The 14987-nt window shown below is 40.4% G+C and overlaps 1 protein-coding gene across 3 annotated transcripts in view; it reads right to left on the bottom strand.

The window, feature by feature from the left end:
* The window catches only part of LOC309714950 (protein MTSS 2-like), a 78930-nt gene that overhangs the window by 16450 nt on the left and 47493 nt on the right, over nt 1–14987 (bottom strand). For 2 of the 3 annotated variants that reach the window (XM_082547692.1, XM_082547694.1), the window contains exons 4-11: nt 11000–11084; nt 10084–10175; nt 8973–9047; nt 4380–4537; nt 3674–3781; nt 3487–3584; nt 635–911; nt 244–318 (exon numbers count right to left, since the gene is read on the bottom strand). In XM_082547692.1, the coding sequence (XP_082403818.1) occupies nt 244–318; nt 635–911; nt 3487–3584; nt 3674–3781; nt 4380–4537; nt 8973–9047; nt 10084–10175; nt 11000–11084 (968 nt within the window). The remainder of the gene's footprint in view (nt 1–243; nt 319–634; nt 912–3486; nt 3585–3673; nt 3782–4379; nt 4538–8972; nt 9048–10083; nt 10176–10999; nt 11085–14987) is intronic. The other variant, XM_082547693.1, reaches the window with a different exon arrangement.

Genomic DNA, 14987 nt, shown 5'->3' on the forward strand with positions numbered 1-14987 from the left:
GTTTACAATGACAGCTGTGCATATTAGTGATATCCTCTCGCTCTGACATGATACAGAGGAGGAAGCTCTCAGAAACAGAGTGTTAGGAAAGTCTGAAGCCTGAGCTTTTGGCTCATAAGGACTACTTGTACACACACTGACCTTTATTTGTTAACTTTTTAGGACCACACTTTTATTGCTTTAATTTTTTTTATGCTGCATTTCAGACTGTCCATGTTATATATTATGAATAAGAATACTTACAGTGGTGGGGGAGCTGCATTCACTGACTGACTGGCATGTTTCTGAGGCCTCTGATGATGCTGAGCTGGATGATTTCTACACCAGGAAAGAAATAAGAGTGACACAAACCGATAAGAGTTTAGACCAAGAACCAAAACACATGTGTGAAACTTAATGTTTTTCATTAGATATCCAGTAATTAAATTCTATTCAAATATTTGTCCTTTGTTATTTTAAAGTTACACTGAAATGTTTAGTTTACCTGCTGGCTGTCCTTAAAATAGAGACCAAAAATTTTGTGTCATTGTCTTTTTCAGGCTGTGCGTGTGTCATTGGAAGCCAGCAATTTAAGCCACAGTAACTCTGAACGGGTCACATAAATAATGTAAATTTGTCCATGAGGCATTTGTACCTGACTAGTGATGTCTGAGGGCATAGGTGAGGGTGGCTTGGAGTAGATGTTGGCATCCTGGGACACGAAGCCCGAATCATGTGAGGAGACACTGCTGAGGCGGTGGGCAGCAATGCCCCCCGGTGGTGGAGGCTGGTGCGGCAGGCTGCTGCGGTAGCGACAGGAGGAGGAGGATGATGAGGTGGGCGAGTGGGGCAAGGAGCCTCCGCCACCAACACCACCACTACCACCTCCCCCTGACGAACGGGAGGCACTACTGTGGGTGCTGTTTACACTGCTGTTGGGGGAGGAAGGTTTAGAGGAGAAGGGAGGGGGCAGAGCGATGGAGGTGTGAGGAATGTGGAGGTGATGATTCCCAGCGTAGAGCGAAGGCAGTATCAGAGAGAGACAGCATGATTAGAGAAGTAATGGTGGAATTCAGAGAGAAGAAGTGGGGTTGGTTGTTGTAGAAAGTGATAGATTGACAATTAAAGGAAGTGTTGGAAGTTCGTATGATGGGTTGAAGGACCAAGAGGAGTTTACAGCAAATCGTTGGTTCATCAGGTCAGTGAAAACCCGCAGTGCGATGCGCAGTAAAGCCACACACCAGGAACAGTTAAAAGTAGAGACCCGCAACAAAATCAAGTAAGCAAAGATCCAGCAGGAGAGAAAGAGGGCAAATCACATGAATGCACACAAACAAGACACAAGTAATAGAAGATAAGTGAAAAAGAGTACACAGAATGGCAGTTATTTTGAGTGGAAAAGTGGGAAAGAAAAGGACAGGAGGGGGTAGACAGAGGGTGTGTAAACTTAGAAGGATCCAGCACACACACATCTATACACACAGTAAACACTGAAGACAAAATGCTGTGAATCCGCTTCACATGCACTGACACTCATACAGTTTGCTTCACAGAACCATAGAAATCAGTTTGTAGTCTTTTGAAAGTATTTAGTTTTGTTTATGCATTTGGCTTATAAAAGAGAGGCTGTCATAACTTATCTTAAGGCCAAAGTCCTAGATTCTTTATTATCATTTATTTATAATGCTGTTCTGTCTGAAGGCAGTGCTTCTGCTGAGGATGACCCAATCATCAAAAGCTTGTTGAAGCACCAACTTCATCAGATGTATAAATGACGTCTTGATGCATTCTCAATCATCCAGGAAAGTAAATCTCCAAAAGTTGATTCTGTTCATCTGGACGTAGCGTTTTGTGGGAGAAACGTTTCGTCACTCATCCAAGTGACGTCTTCAGTCTCAGCTGACTGCAGGTTTCCCCAATCTTATAAACAGTACATTTGCATAATGACTGAAACCAGCCCACTGAAGGAACAATGGGCTGGGAGGTCAGTTCCTTAATCTTAATCATGCAAATTCTCATGACCATTGATCAACAACCACTGACTAAAACATCTGAGTGACCTCACTGGAGGATGAACATCTGACTCTCATCATCCACTGGAGCACAAACTGGGTGTCATCAGGACACTACAACACAGAGCGAACACCATCCCCACTGACACAGCAGCCAGGGAGGCAGAAGAACAGCACATCAAGAAGGCCCTGAGTAAATGTGGTTATCCCAGCTGGACTTTTGTCAAAGCTGGAAAGGCACCTAAAGAAAGCTCCAGCCGATCCAGGAGAGAAGGACAACCGCTCCATAAGCGAAAACCTGTAGTGATCCCATATGTGTCAGGAGTATCAGAACAGTTGAGACACTTTTTTTTTTTTAACACCGGGTTTCTGTGGCTTTTAAACCCCAAAACACGCTGCGCCAAAAACTGGTCCACCCCAAGGATCGGGTCCCCCGAGTAACATAGTGTACGCTGTTAAGTGCCAGGAGGATTGGCAGGATTTATACATCGGGGAAATCAAACAACCTCTGGCGAAGCAGATGGCACAACACAGAAGAGCTACCTCGTCAGGCCAGGACTCTGCAGTCTATTTACACCTACAGGCCAGTGGACACTCTTTCAATGATGAGGATGTAACATCCTGGACAGGGAAGAATACTGGTTTGAGCGTGGAGTCAAGGAGGCCATTTAAGTGAAAAGGGAAAGACCGTCTATGAATCGAAGAGGGGGCCTAAGGGTACATCTTTCGCCATCTTAGAATGCTGTGATTGCAGCCATTCCCCAACTCTCTGTGAATGGTACTCATGGCCATTGATCAGTGGGCTTTGATCAGTGGTTGTTGATCAATGGTCATGAGAATTTGCATAATTAAGATTAAGGAACTGACCTCCTAGCCCATTGTTCCTTCAGTGGGCTGGTTTCAGTCATTATGCAAATGTACTGTTTATAAGATTGAAACCTGCAGTCAGCTGAGACTGAAGAAGTCACTTGGATGAGTGACAAAACGTTTCTCCCACAAAACGCTACGTCCAGATGAACAGAATCAACTTTTGGAGATGTATAAATGACCTTTCATTTCAACAGACATTTGGATTTAAAGAGAAACATCCTTTTTTCTGATGCCCTTTCAACTACCTTAACAATCAACCTTTCACTCAGCATTTTCTAATTTGCTGGCTAAGTTTACTTTTTAATATTTTTCAGTCAGTTTTTGGCAGTCATCATGTTTTAATGGCCATGTTAAAGCTATATGTGGTCCAGTTTGATCAGTCCAATAGTTATGCAGAATCACCACAGCCTGATTATGAAGGAACATTTCTGGGGTTAAATGAGTAGCTCTATCACCCATAGACAGTTGTTTTTCGGGGACTGCACAGAATGTAATGACAGACTGACATGTAGACAAAACGACTGACAATCACACTGACATATAAACATCAAGGATGGCTCCTCTTTCTGATACTCAGAACACTGCCTATGTGTGTATGGATAAGAGTGTATTTGTGTGTGAGTACCTGCACATGCTGCTCTTGCGTGAGCCAGAGCTGCTTGGGGATGACGGAGGGGTCTGATAGGACCAGCTGTAATCGGACCCCTTTAGATCTTTAATCACCTGAGAGAACGTGTAGGAGTCAGAGGTTTGTCTTCTATTTGTTTCTGTCTTTGTGTATTCTGGATGTCATGTTTGCGTATGCTTTTCACCTGTTCACTGGCAGGGGGCAGTTTGTGCGGATCAGTTGTCAGCACAGTCAGGTCATCAATGATGGCCTGGAGATGGGTGATCTCGCCCAGCATAGCAATCTCTCCATTCTTAAAACAAGATAGAAAACATTTTTACTTTTTCTTTTACACTAAAGTCCAAAAATTCTCAGTGTACAGGTTCCACAACAACCATAACACAGTTAATTATACTCAAAGCTCTAGTTATTTTTATGTATGATTATTTTTCGTGATATAATTAAACTGTAAATTAGGTACTGTAAGCAAAGCAGTTTAGTTTCTTGTCTTTATAAAGATAATGTGGTTGACGTGTCAGTACGACACAAAGTAACAACTCATTTTACACGTTTTTGCTTTACATTGTTTATAAATTAATGGTTTTCTGCAAGATAAATGTTATACTGATGCTATTCTTTAAAGTGTCTCCCATCAGTACAGCCCAAGGTTGTTCATTTTAGCCTTATAGTTTTGTAGCTAAATACATGTGTTTTTTTTTTTTAATGGGGCAATATCAAACAATGGCCTCTGGCATAAGGGTTCAAATACAGTAATTATCAGTGGAGCTGTTCAGTGAACATGCTTCTCTGTACGGCACTTCAAAAGTTACTTTAGACAGTGCTTGCCCTCATCTGTCCATCTTTCCTCCTGCTGTTAAAGTCTATCACATTTCCTCCATATGTGTCCTCACCACAACTGGCTGAAGGAAACCAATGAAGGTGCAGAAGCGACCCCTCTCCTCCACCAGGGCACGGCGCACCGCCTGCTTCTCAGTCTCCTCCATCAGCAGGCACATGTCGGTCACATCCTGCATGGCACTGTCGAGCTGTGGCTGCAGGTCCCCTCGCCCTGGGTGGGAGAAGGCGCAGCAGTGGGTGAGAGACGTTTATCAAACGAGAGAGCAGAGACTGACACAGGAAGGTAGAGGTTTTCATCAGAGGGTGAAAATGAAAAAGGAAAGAAAGATGGAGGTGTGGAAAAGTGTTAATGTAACTAAATGTGGATATCTCTCATAATGCAGGAGTTCATCCAACCGCTAGTACAGATTATAAAATTTTGACCAAGACAAAAAAAAGCAGCAACTTGTTTATGTGTTTGTTTTTAAGCTATTTTAGCTCTGTATTTGTTCTAATGTTAATGTGCAGTAGTCAGTTTCCTAACTTTTCGCTAAAAGTTTTGCTAAAAATGTAATGTTATCATATCTGTTGTAACTATACTGCAATACCTTGATAATAAAAGCTTAAATATAAGTGCATATGTAATCTGAAAAAAGATTGCTATCTCTAAAAATACATCAAATGCAGTAAATGGAAAGCAAGACATGAAAATTTCTTTGTAGTTTTACAGCATGTAAGAGCAGAATGAGGAACAAAATGGCAGAGATAACAGACGAGGAGGGGTAGCATGAGAGTCAGACTGAAGCCTGCAGTGTCACTACAAAGCTGATAGTAACAGCTACAAGTCATGCAGGAGTCAAGGAAGAAGTTCAGTTACATCATGCATTGTTAAAAGTGACACTACACGACAGCTAACTACAGACGCTGAGCTCTAATCTGTCACGAGGGGCAAAACTTGTTTAGGAAGCATTGGAGCTAGTTCATGTAGTTTTTAAAAAGGTCATGGTTACAAGTTTCATTAGTTTCAATGGAGAATTAAAAGCTAAACCCCAGTTGACCATTTAGGTGCAATAAATAAACTGTCATGTTGTTGTTGGCTCAGTAGAATGATGCCCATTACAAGCAAGGCTGGATTGCCCACTGGGCACAGTATGTAACTATTCAGGTGATCCGAAAGGTTGAGGTTCAAAATGTGACATTCAATTTGTGGTAAAAAGACTACAAATAATTATGTTTGTGCAGAAAAGTCAGAAGTATATTTTAACCTATAAATTAACATCACTTAACAACATTGCTACCCCACCTCATGAATCACCGGTCACAAAAAAATCTCAATATCAGTTGTTTCAGGCAAATTAAAATTTTCTGACTGAAACCTTCCAACATCAAAATGCATGATCTTCTACAATGACCCTAACACGTCTGCTCTGTAGAAGATAATGAAAGTTTTTTATCATTTTTTCTGTGTTGATTTAAAGCTTTAAATCTTCAAATCTGGTCATGCAGACTTTTGAACATTGTCTGGTTTCTCTGGCACCAAAGGAGGAATAAAATATGGGAAATACAACACAAATACAAACGTCAGTTTTTCCGTTGGCCACTGGGCAAACTGTTTTCTGCACATTTTCTGCACACAGACTAGAATGGAGGACTTAGCTGATTAAAATGAAGAAAACAGACTGAGAGTGATGCAGTTCAGGACACACACAGCACGTGTTTCATGTTTAAACTAGAGTGGCACCAGCCTAAAAGCACCTGTGTTGTAATGGGGCCTCAGATAGAAATTTGGCTTTAAGGCTTTATTATTTCAGCTTGCAATGTGCTTATATGGTGTACTTGACAAAATAATTGTATGCTAATTACATTACCATAAACTCATAACTAATTAATAACAATTTATGCACCGAGAGCGAGTTAAATTAAACAAAAGCCTACAGCTTATTATGGGAGTCCCTGTGGTGGGTTAATCCAGCCCTGATAAGGTTCTCTCTATTCCCCTTAAGTCTGCTTACATGACTATTTCATTATGAAAGACAATTTCCTGATATACCCCCAAAACTTTTCCATGACCTCAAATTTAGTAATAATCACTGCCTGCAGGCAAATGCTGGAAATTTAAAAAGAAAAGGATGTGATGCGGTAGAGCAGCGAGCGGCAGGCTGATACTTACCCTGCATCTCTATAGAAATACCAGAGGGGAGGAGAGACAGAAAGACGTAGCAGTGAGAGGGGGAGACAGAAAAAAAGGAAGCAAAGTAAGGAAAGAGAAAGGAAACAGAGAGAGAGTGACAGGGGCGGGGAGAGCAGAAATAGCAGAACTCATTGTTAGGGTTAGTACAAGGAAGCCATCACAAGACAGCCACAGTGCCAAATGTTAGAGCAAAATAACACAGCTGCAACCAAAAGTTCAATCCAGAAACAATAATATCCTCAAGCATCAGCTGCGATGGGGCTTATCAGACACAGGAACAGACATTGCACAGTTTAACTGTTAATCTAGTCCTGTTAAAGGATAGTTTAGGTTTTCAAAAGTGGAGCTGTCTCATTTTGGAGATGCACCCAGGTATGCAACATTGTGGAAACATTGTGCCAGTGTGGAAGAGATCAGCATCAAAACGTATTTTAGCCACATGAACTCTCATGTCATGTGAACTAGAATGTCTGATGGCTTTAAACATTGCATGGATAGAAGTTCAGACTGAGGACTAAGGAGAAAGGGCAGTGTGACGTCGCGGTATGCTTTTGTACTTTTTTAAAAAACACATTTTGCTGCTGACCCTTGAAAGCAGGACTTTGCTTATCTGTTACACTGGTAACTTTTCAGTTACAGTACATACAGTAGGTGTGTGATAACTTCTACAATAGGTAACGCACTGACTACTGTGAAGCGCCTCATACAAACCCCCCGTCAAAGATATCAGACTATCGTTTTAAGATAATTTCTTATATTACCCTTGTTTTATGTGAGAAAATGACATCTCTAAGCATATAACTTGCATTCAGATTCACAGTCACTGGGTTGCTTTTGAAGGTGTGGACTTCCTAAAGAAATCAGGCTAGAAAAAACTGACATGATCATGATGGGACTTTTTATCAATACAAATGAAATCTTTAGTGAGAAACAAACTGAAAACTAAGATTCATAATTTATATTAAATAGTAGCCTCTCTAATATACATTATTGCTTCACAGGAAACCTCTGAAGACAGGCTGAATTTAAATTCTTCTTCTTTTTTCACTGATTTTGATCATATATGATTTGAAGCAAAAAAAAAACTTACCAATTTAAATGGTGCAAACTTTTTTGAGGTACCAGTATCAACATTATCATTATTATTATTGTTATCACATTACCAACATTCTAAGCGTTTGTTCACAGCAAACCTCTCAATTTTTTATTTTTTTTTGCTTTCCATAGGGGCGCATTTTTCGCCTTACAAATACTGTTTACTCTGTTTCCAACATACTAATGTGCTTACAAGCCATTCTCCCTAAACAGAATTTAAAGATTAAATAGCTGTTTCCTGTAAAATGTTAACTTTTTTCTTTTTCTGTTTCAGTCCATTAGTTGTGTTTGTGCCAGCACAGCACAACAAACACAGCTAGCCTCATCCAACTACTGCAGTAATAAATGCTAATGCAAACCCCACCTAACTAAGTAAAGAGGAATGACATATTAACATATTGACTTGCTTTTCTGTTTAATAATTGTAAAGACAAAAATGATGGACTCTCACAAAGACTGCCCCAGGAAACTAAGTCCAAGAGTTACCTGTGCTTTGGACGGCAATTTGTTTTCTTATTTTTCCCATGAGGCAATGCAACTGTAGGCTACGTAAAGGCTACCAGAGTGTGGAATACTACACCAGAGGACCTGACCTCTACAATATGGTAATGTAAACCCACCTGACACAGTCAGGCATGAGTTACTGTGCATATAGAAGGAAAAGCTCCATCATAGCTGTAGGAAAACATTTTGGAAGTTGTCCTCATGATGCAGGCTGAGAGACTGTAATGAGCGTGCAAAGTATTCATCAAAGCAAAATGTGGCTACTTTAAAGATACTTCAAATTGAAAGTGCATTTTGCTTTCCCCCCTCTCTTTCTACATAAATATACATTTAAATTCTGACAAACCCTTGAATGAGTGTTATATACTCATTCAAGGGTATATGTTTTATATAAAATATAAAACAACAATTTCAATAATGATAAATAATTATCTTGAAATATATTTTAGACAACTTGCATGTGTAAATTAATCTGCCTGGCAACTGAACGGAAGCAGCAGCAGAAAGAAACCAACAATTATTGGCTGCTGCCTCACTGGGTAAAGCGATTCAGGACAAATGAGAAAAGATCTGTAATTTTTCAGAACGCCACCAGATGGCAATATAAACTTATAACGACTCAAGTTACTGTTTGGATGATGCTCACGTAGTCTGTTATCAAGAGTGCCAGTCAGATACAAAATGGCTCATTTTTTGTGATTAACTGCAGCCTTACACTTACGATGTTGTGTTTAGATAAATAACAGTAGGAACAATGAACTGGATATCTAAATATATTTACAGCTGCAATACATAAAACACACAAACAGCACTTTACAAGAACTGTCTGAGTGACAACCATGAGCCTGAGCTTGACTGTTAGACAGCTGATCGTTACCTTTACGAGCCTTCTTCTGCAGTTTCATGGTGTCAGATGATTTCTTCTTGATCTCGTGACGTGACCTCTTGTACTCTTGACAGAGAATAAAGAGAGATGTTTTAGAAAAACGAATGCAAAAGCTGCTGAGCAAACTCATACTGTCTTGCATTTCCAATAATAACTCAAATAGAAACAATATTAACTTTCAGGAACCGAAACCACCAAGAGGTCAGCGAAACACTGATTATTATGTTTGGTTTCAGATGTACCCGCTCCCGTTTAGACACTGTTGTATACAAAGGTATAGTTTTAGAACCGAATGATGTGGAAGCAAATGTTTAAGTAAGATTACCTGTTTACTGCGGAAACACATATTAACAGGTAAATATCCTGTTTATATTGACAAAGGCTAGTTCTACTCCTGCATATGAACATACAGTTTGGTTTGGGAAAAATTTTCATGGTGTCAGGTTTCAGTCTGATCATAGTCTGAGTAGTATGGTTTATGGAATGAGGAAAAGACAACATGTATTTGGCACAATGATATCCTAACAACACTGGCTTTGTCTTTTTTAAAGCATTTGTAAAGAATGACCAGCGCACAGAGCAGGAAGTGTCCCGGCTACGTCAGAAGCCCCAAAACATGCTTTGCCTCAAAGTTTAGGTCAACTATCTGACACCCTGGCAGTGGGACAGATAATGGAACAGATAACTTGATGAGAATACTTCCTTGGCATTTTCAGACATGATTCTTTGGCTGTTTGACAGTTAGGACATCTGCAGGCATTACTTTTCCAGCTGCTGGGGTACAAGCTTACAAGGAGTGACGATGAGCAGGTAAAGAGGAGCGTAGCTCTAAGAAGCTGCAATGTGATCAAGGTAGGCATACACGCCACATGCAGCGCTGCTGAAACCTCATTTTAAAATGGTGTGCAGAGTTTGCTTTTTCTGTTCACTGCTAGCCTGTGCTAGCATAGCAATGGTGCAGCCCAGCTGATCAAACATTTGCCCTTCTGTTAGAGCCGTACATAAGCAGTACACTTAAAGCTACTTCAGCGGTGAGGATATGGGGTTAGAATTTAGTGATGTTGAAGTTGAATGAATAAGCAAATCTGGGATGTCTGTGTACCTTTGGCGTGATCCTTATCCAGCTGGTTGGCTGTCTTTTTCCAGTCCTCAATCTTGTCCTGAAGAGGAGTGATAAGACTCTCCATCAAAGCACTGTGGGAGAGACAAAGAAGTAGATATTTGAATGCAAGTTAGATGCACTGGCAGTATTAGAGACAGTGAGCAGGGATTCATTAAATAGTTCCTAAGTGTGACATTGTGACAAATGACTGGTTTAATGTAAACCTGCAATATTCAGATCTCCACAGAACAGTGCAAAAAGTACAAAACATATTTCTGAAAACATGTTAATGTATACATCACCTCCACCTATTGTTCTACTTCAGAATTTTAGTAACTGGACATTTTCCCACAACATGTCCACACATGCATACACATGTGATACACATGCTCAAATATTAAGATAAATGCATGACTATTACGACATGTGTACATCTTTTATGTAAAGCCACACAAGAGCTTGAAGATAAATCATTCATCAAAAACCCCGTCATTACCACAGTCATAGATCATTATCGCCATTACCATCATCATCAGCGTAATAGCTTTTGCTGTGGAAAAGTCATTAGAAAGTAGAAAAAATGAAGATAAAGGCAAACAATGGTTGAAAGCAGACTCTGGTGAGGTTTCCAGAGTGGTTTGCATTGTGTGCCATAGCTATATTTATTTACAGCCACTTCAATATGGATAGACAGACCAATGTTCCTAATGGAGTCCATATTGCTGTCAAGAAAACCTCACCAAACATGTGCCCCATCATAAAACAAAGTCAGCTTTACTTGGAAATACACACATAGTTGAGCATTTTCTGACTTCTGAAAGATCCTGATGGGCTGCAGTTTAGGATCAGAGGAAAAAGTTACAGAAGGGAACAAATTCCTACTTGAAATAAGGGAGCTTGAAGGATAATTTCTTACTTGGTGAACTGACGAAGTTTGGCCTCAATGCTGCGATGCCTCATGCACATCCTGGTCAGAGCTGATCCGATATCTCTGGTTGCCCCTGGAAAACCAAACCAGGATCTTATTGTGAAGCATAAAATCTCCTAGTAAATTTACCACAAAGACCTCTTTTTTCAGTTCCACAAAAACATAGATCACAAAGCTGTGATCAATATTTACGTTACAGCTCGCTGTGTGCTGTGTAATGTAATGCAGTTAAAAGCGCTGCATCTTTCAAACACACGAACAGCTACACAGACTTTGTATTATTTTACCTCCAGCCAGTGTTTACACAAGACACCGATCTGCCTCGTGTAGACACTACGCGCACACCCCGGCTTCATCCAAATAAAGCAGTGTCTTGTGAGTGTGTGTGTATCCTGTGCAGGGACCCAGTTTCGTGAGTAGCTAACCTGCAGCTGTAAACAGCAGTCTATTTTAAGGCAGTAGATCCATGTGGAAAAAGTTGACCTCAGAGTTTAAGTCAATTTAAGTGATGGCAGAGACTGCTAACTTCCAAACAAGGTGCTCAGATCTGTTGCCGCTGCGCTACAGGTGGAAAGCCTGCACAAGAAAAGTGATTAAAGCTTTATTCTCAATGCTTTAAATGCTACGCATTTAAAGACTTTTAAACAGAAGTCAGGCTTATATAGTATACCTTACCTAGAGAGACCATAATCTCTACTGCCAGTGAAATGTATATAGCAGAAAATTCAGATTAAACAGCAACCAAATGGGATTTCCTCCTGTTTATCATACGGGCTTAGGCTGGCTTACAAAGCAATGTGCAGGGGGAGTACAGCAGGAGGAAGGGCATTAATCTAATATGTTCTTTTTAACATTTTCATCCAAAACTGGAATTATAATTTCCAAATAAAAAGGAAATTTTCAACCAATGCCCACGTTTACTGGAACTTTACTTCCACTTAGCTTTAATTTCACCATATAAAACACATAATTTTGTAATTGTAGAAATATTCTTCATTTGCACTCTGCCTGTCTGTGTCCTGCATTTGGGTGCTCACCTATGCACACTCCACATGACAAAATGATTGAAATTACTTATTAGTTAAATATATATTAGTTAATATTGTTAAATATTAGTTATTTAACAGCCCTGAACTTTTCTAGACCTTACCTAAAGGAACTGCGTGTCAGGATATGTCTAACAGAGTTGAACTGAACATTCATCAGGACCATGCAGCAGTCTCTCAAAGCGGGCGTGTTCTTATGCAGTGCAGAATTTGTTAGCAAGACACAAAAACGTTGGTACAGCAAACTTTTTGGAGTCAGTTTGATCATGTTTGAACAGACTTGAGCTGCATGCAGATCAACTGTGAAGAGCTTTGAAGAGCTCTGAATGCAGTGATGAGTGGCCCGAAGTGAAAACTGGTTTCACTAGATGCCCCAGAGTTTAGCTGGCTCAGTCGATAGTTTATGGTTTGTCAGACTGATGGTCCACTGAATTTGCAGTGAGTAAGTCATGTGTCCTGCCTCCCGCACACTCCATCCAGGCAGCTGTCTCATCTAAATCTGAGTGCTTCTGGTACACTTAAATGAACTCTCTCCTGTTGCTTCCTAGATGTGAGAAATGTGAACTTTGGACAGTCTCCAACCTAATCTCCTGATACCCTCTGAAGTTCATGTGTGAAAACAGCTTAGGGTGATGATGAGGCAGTTAAGCTTTGGGAAGTTGGGTTAGAGTTTTTAAAAAGTGAAATGTATATTTTAAGGAATAAAATTCCTGCTGTTTCCTGCTCAAAGGCAGACATCCACGTCACCACTTCCACCACAGTGGCCTCAGCAGCTTTAAACCTTTGACACACAAACTAGTCTAGAGTACCCCATAATTACCAGGGAGCGTGGAGACCTCCTTTGCAGTCAGTTAAATCTGCATTACCTACTACATTTGATTTCACAAAATCAGTGTTATGTGGGTTCCCTTCTGTTCTAATATGAAACAATGATTTGGTGCTATTCTCGTCTGATCAATCTAATGCCTTGCTCATGAGCAGTACAGTGGTAATTAGTATTGTTCATTTAATTTCCTCACCAGATAGTCAGCAGATTCAAATCAGCAACCCCTTGATTAAAACAACCACAAGGCATATACTCAGATGTATCAGGCATACATCTGAGCATATGCCTTGTGCCTACCACACAACCACACACTCACAAACGCCAAACCACACACATGGACTCTCTCCCTCTCTCTCTCTCTCTCTCACACACACACACACACACACACACACACACACACACACACACACTGTGTTGTTCACAACCAGAGAGAAGTGCGCCATTCATAATTAGCAAATTCCTCCCTCACGCCTCCTGTTCTACCCGGCAACCATTCATTAAAGCAGCGACACCCACCCCCAAACACACACACATTCATAGACACATACACACATACTAAGAATATAAAAGTGTACAATGTGCACGTTGAGCAGTTATACAACTGAAGGAGTAGTTTGAACTGTGCCTGCCGAGAATGTGATCTTACCCCAGATCAGTGAGTGGATCTCAAGTGAAACTAATGAAGAGTGTCGGTGTGTGATAGTTCGTGTCGAAGGAAAAATGAAGATTTGGGAAAGAAATGAGAGAGGACGAGGTGGAGGAGAGATGAGAGGGAATGAAGACGAAAAGGGTCGCTTTGCACATTTTAATGAGCTCACTGCTGGAGTGAGAACCACGGGACTGGAGTTACAGCCAAGTGTGTGTGTGTGTGTGTGTGTGTTTGATCTCTACATTTATGATGGTGCTCTTCCTGTTTGTCTGTTATTACCAGGCCTCTCAGACTCCATAGGAGATCAACAACTAGACAAAAAAACTGTAACTACTCACATCTGGAATCCAGCTACTGTGTCTGTCCACATCCAAGTCAGTTTTCGTTTTCTCCGAAGCCAAATCACCATGTTAACTTGAACCAAAAGAGGAACTAACAAGACTCAAACCACACTGAACATACTTATCTTTTGATTTGCTTCACCGTTTATGGATTGCTGTATGTGAATGAGGATTACATAATTGTACACACACTGTAGGTGTGTTCAGCTGTGATCATTAAAGGCAAAAAGCAAAAATAATAATAATAATAATAATAGTGTATCTATAGTCTGCTTTTAATAATATGTGAACAAGAACAAAAGTTTTTAAGGAAAAAGCCACAGCCCATGAAATTTTTTTTTACTTTACAGCCTGAGAATATATTTTTCAGAATTACAGTTTTTTTATGTTTGTTATTTTCACATAATTGGAGTGCACCAGTTTTCAGAGATAACCCCCCCCCCCTCTCTGTATGTCTGTACTGCAGCGGGGTGGGACCGCCTCCTGGGACATGCGACCTTACTTGTTTTCCTTCATGTTCCCTTCAGTCACTCTCCCTTTCCTGCTTTTGATATGCTTCCTGGCTGCAAAGTGCTCTGTGAATATACTGTACAGAGGGATAAAAAAAGGATAAAAGAGTAACAAATCCACTTTTGGAATTTGGAGGGATGAGGTGAAAGTCACATGTTTGTCAGCCAAGAGACTGTGTGTGTGTGTGTGTGTGTGTGTGTGTGTGTGTGTGTGTGTGTGTGTGTGTGTGTGTGTGTGTGTGCGCGCCGGGAGTCTGTTTAGGAGTTTTTGCTCGCTGAGGAGATTTATTTAAACTCACTTTTTTGTTCTCTTTTTTACTTGCTGGTTAGGGTCAGTAACCAAAACTTATTTCATTTAGGAAAGTACTATAAAACTAAATATTGTACTAAAAGTACTATATTGAGGAAAAAAATCATGCAGTAGGTTAAAATCTGCCCCTTTACAACACTGACCCTACATGCTGCAAAAAAGATGTTCACCTAGTAAGATTAAGGGTGGGCTTTCCATTCCATACACAAACCAAGTTTGTGTGACTCCCAAAGTTAAGTTTGTTTGCTAGTGTCAAACAAACTTGACTGATTAGGAAAAACTAGCCAGGGCAAAG

This window comes from Aulonocara stuartgranti, assembly GCF_965226115.1.
Source record: "Aulonocara stuartgranti genome assembly, chromosome: 1".
NCBI lineage: Eukaryota > Metazoa > Chordata > Actinopteri > Cichliformes > Cichlidae > Aulonocara > Aulonocara stuartgranti.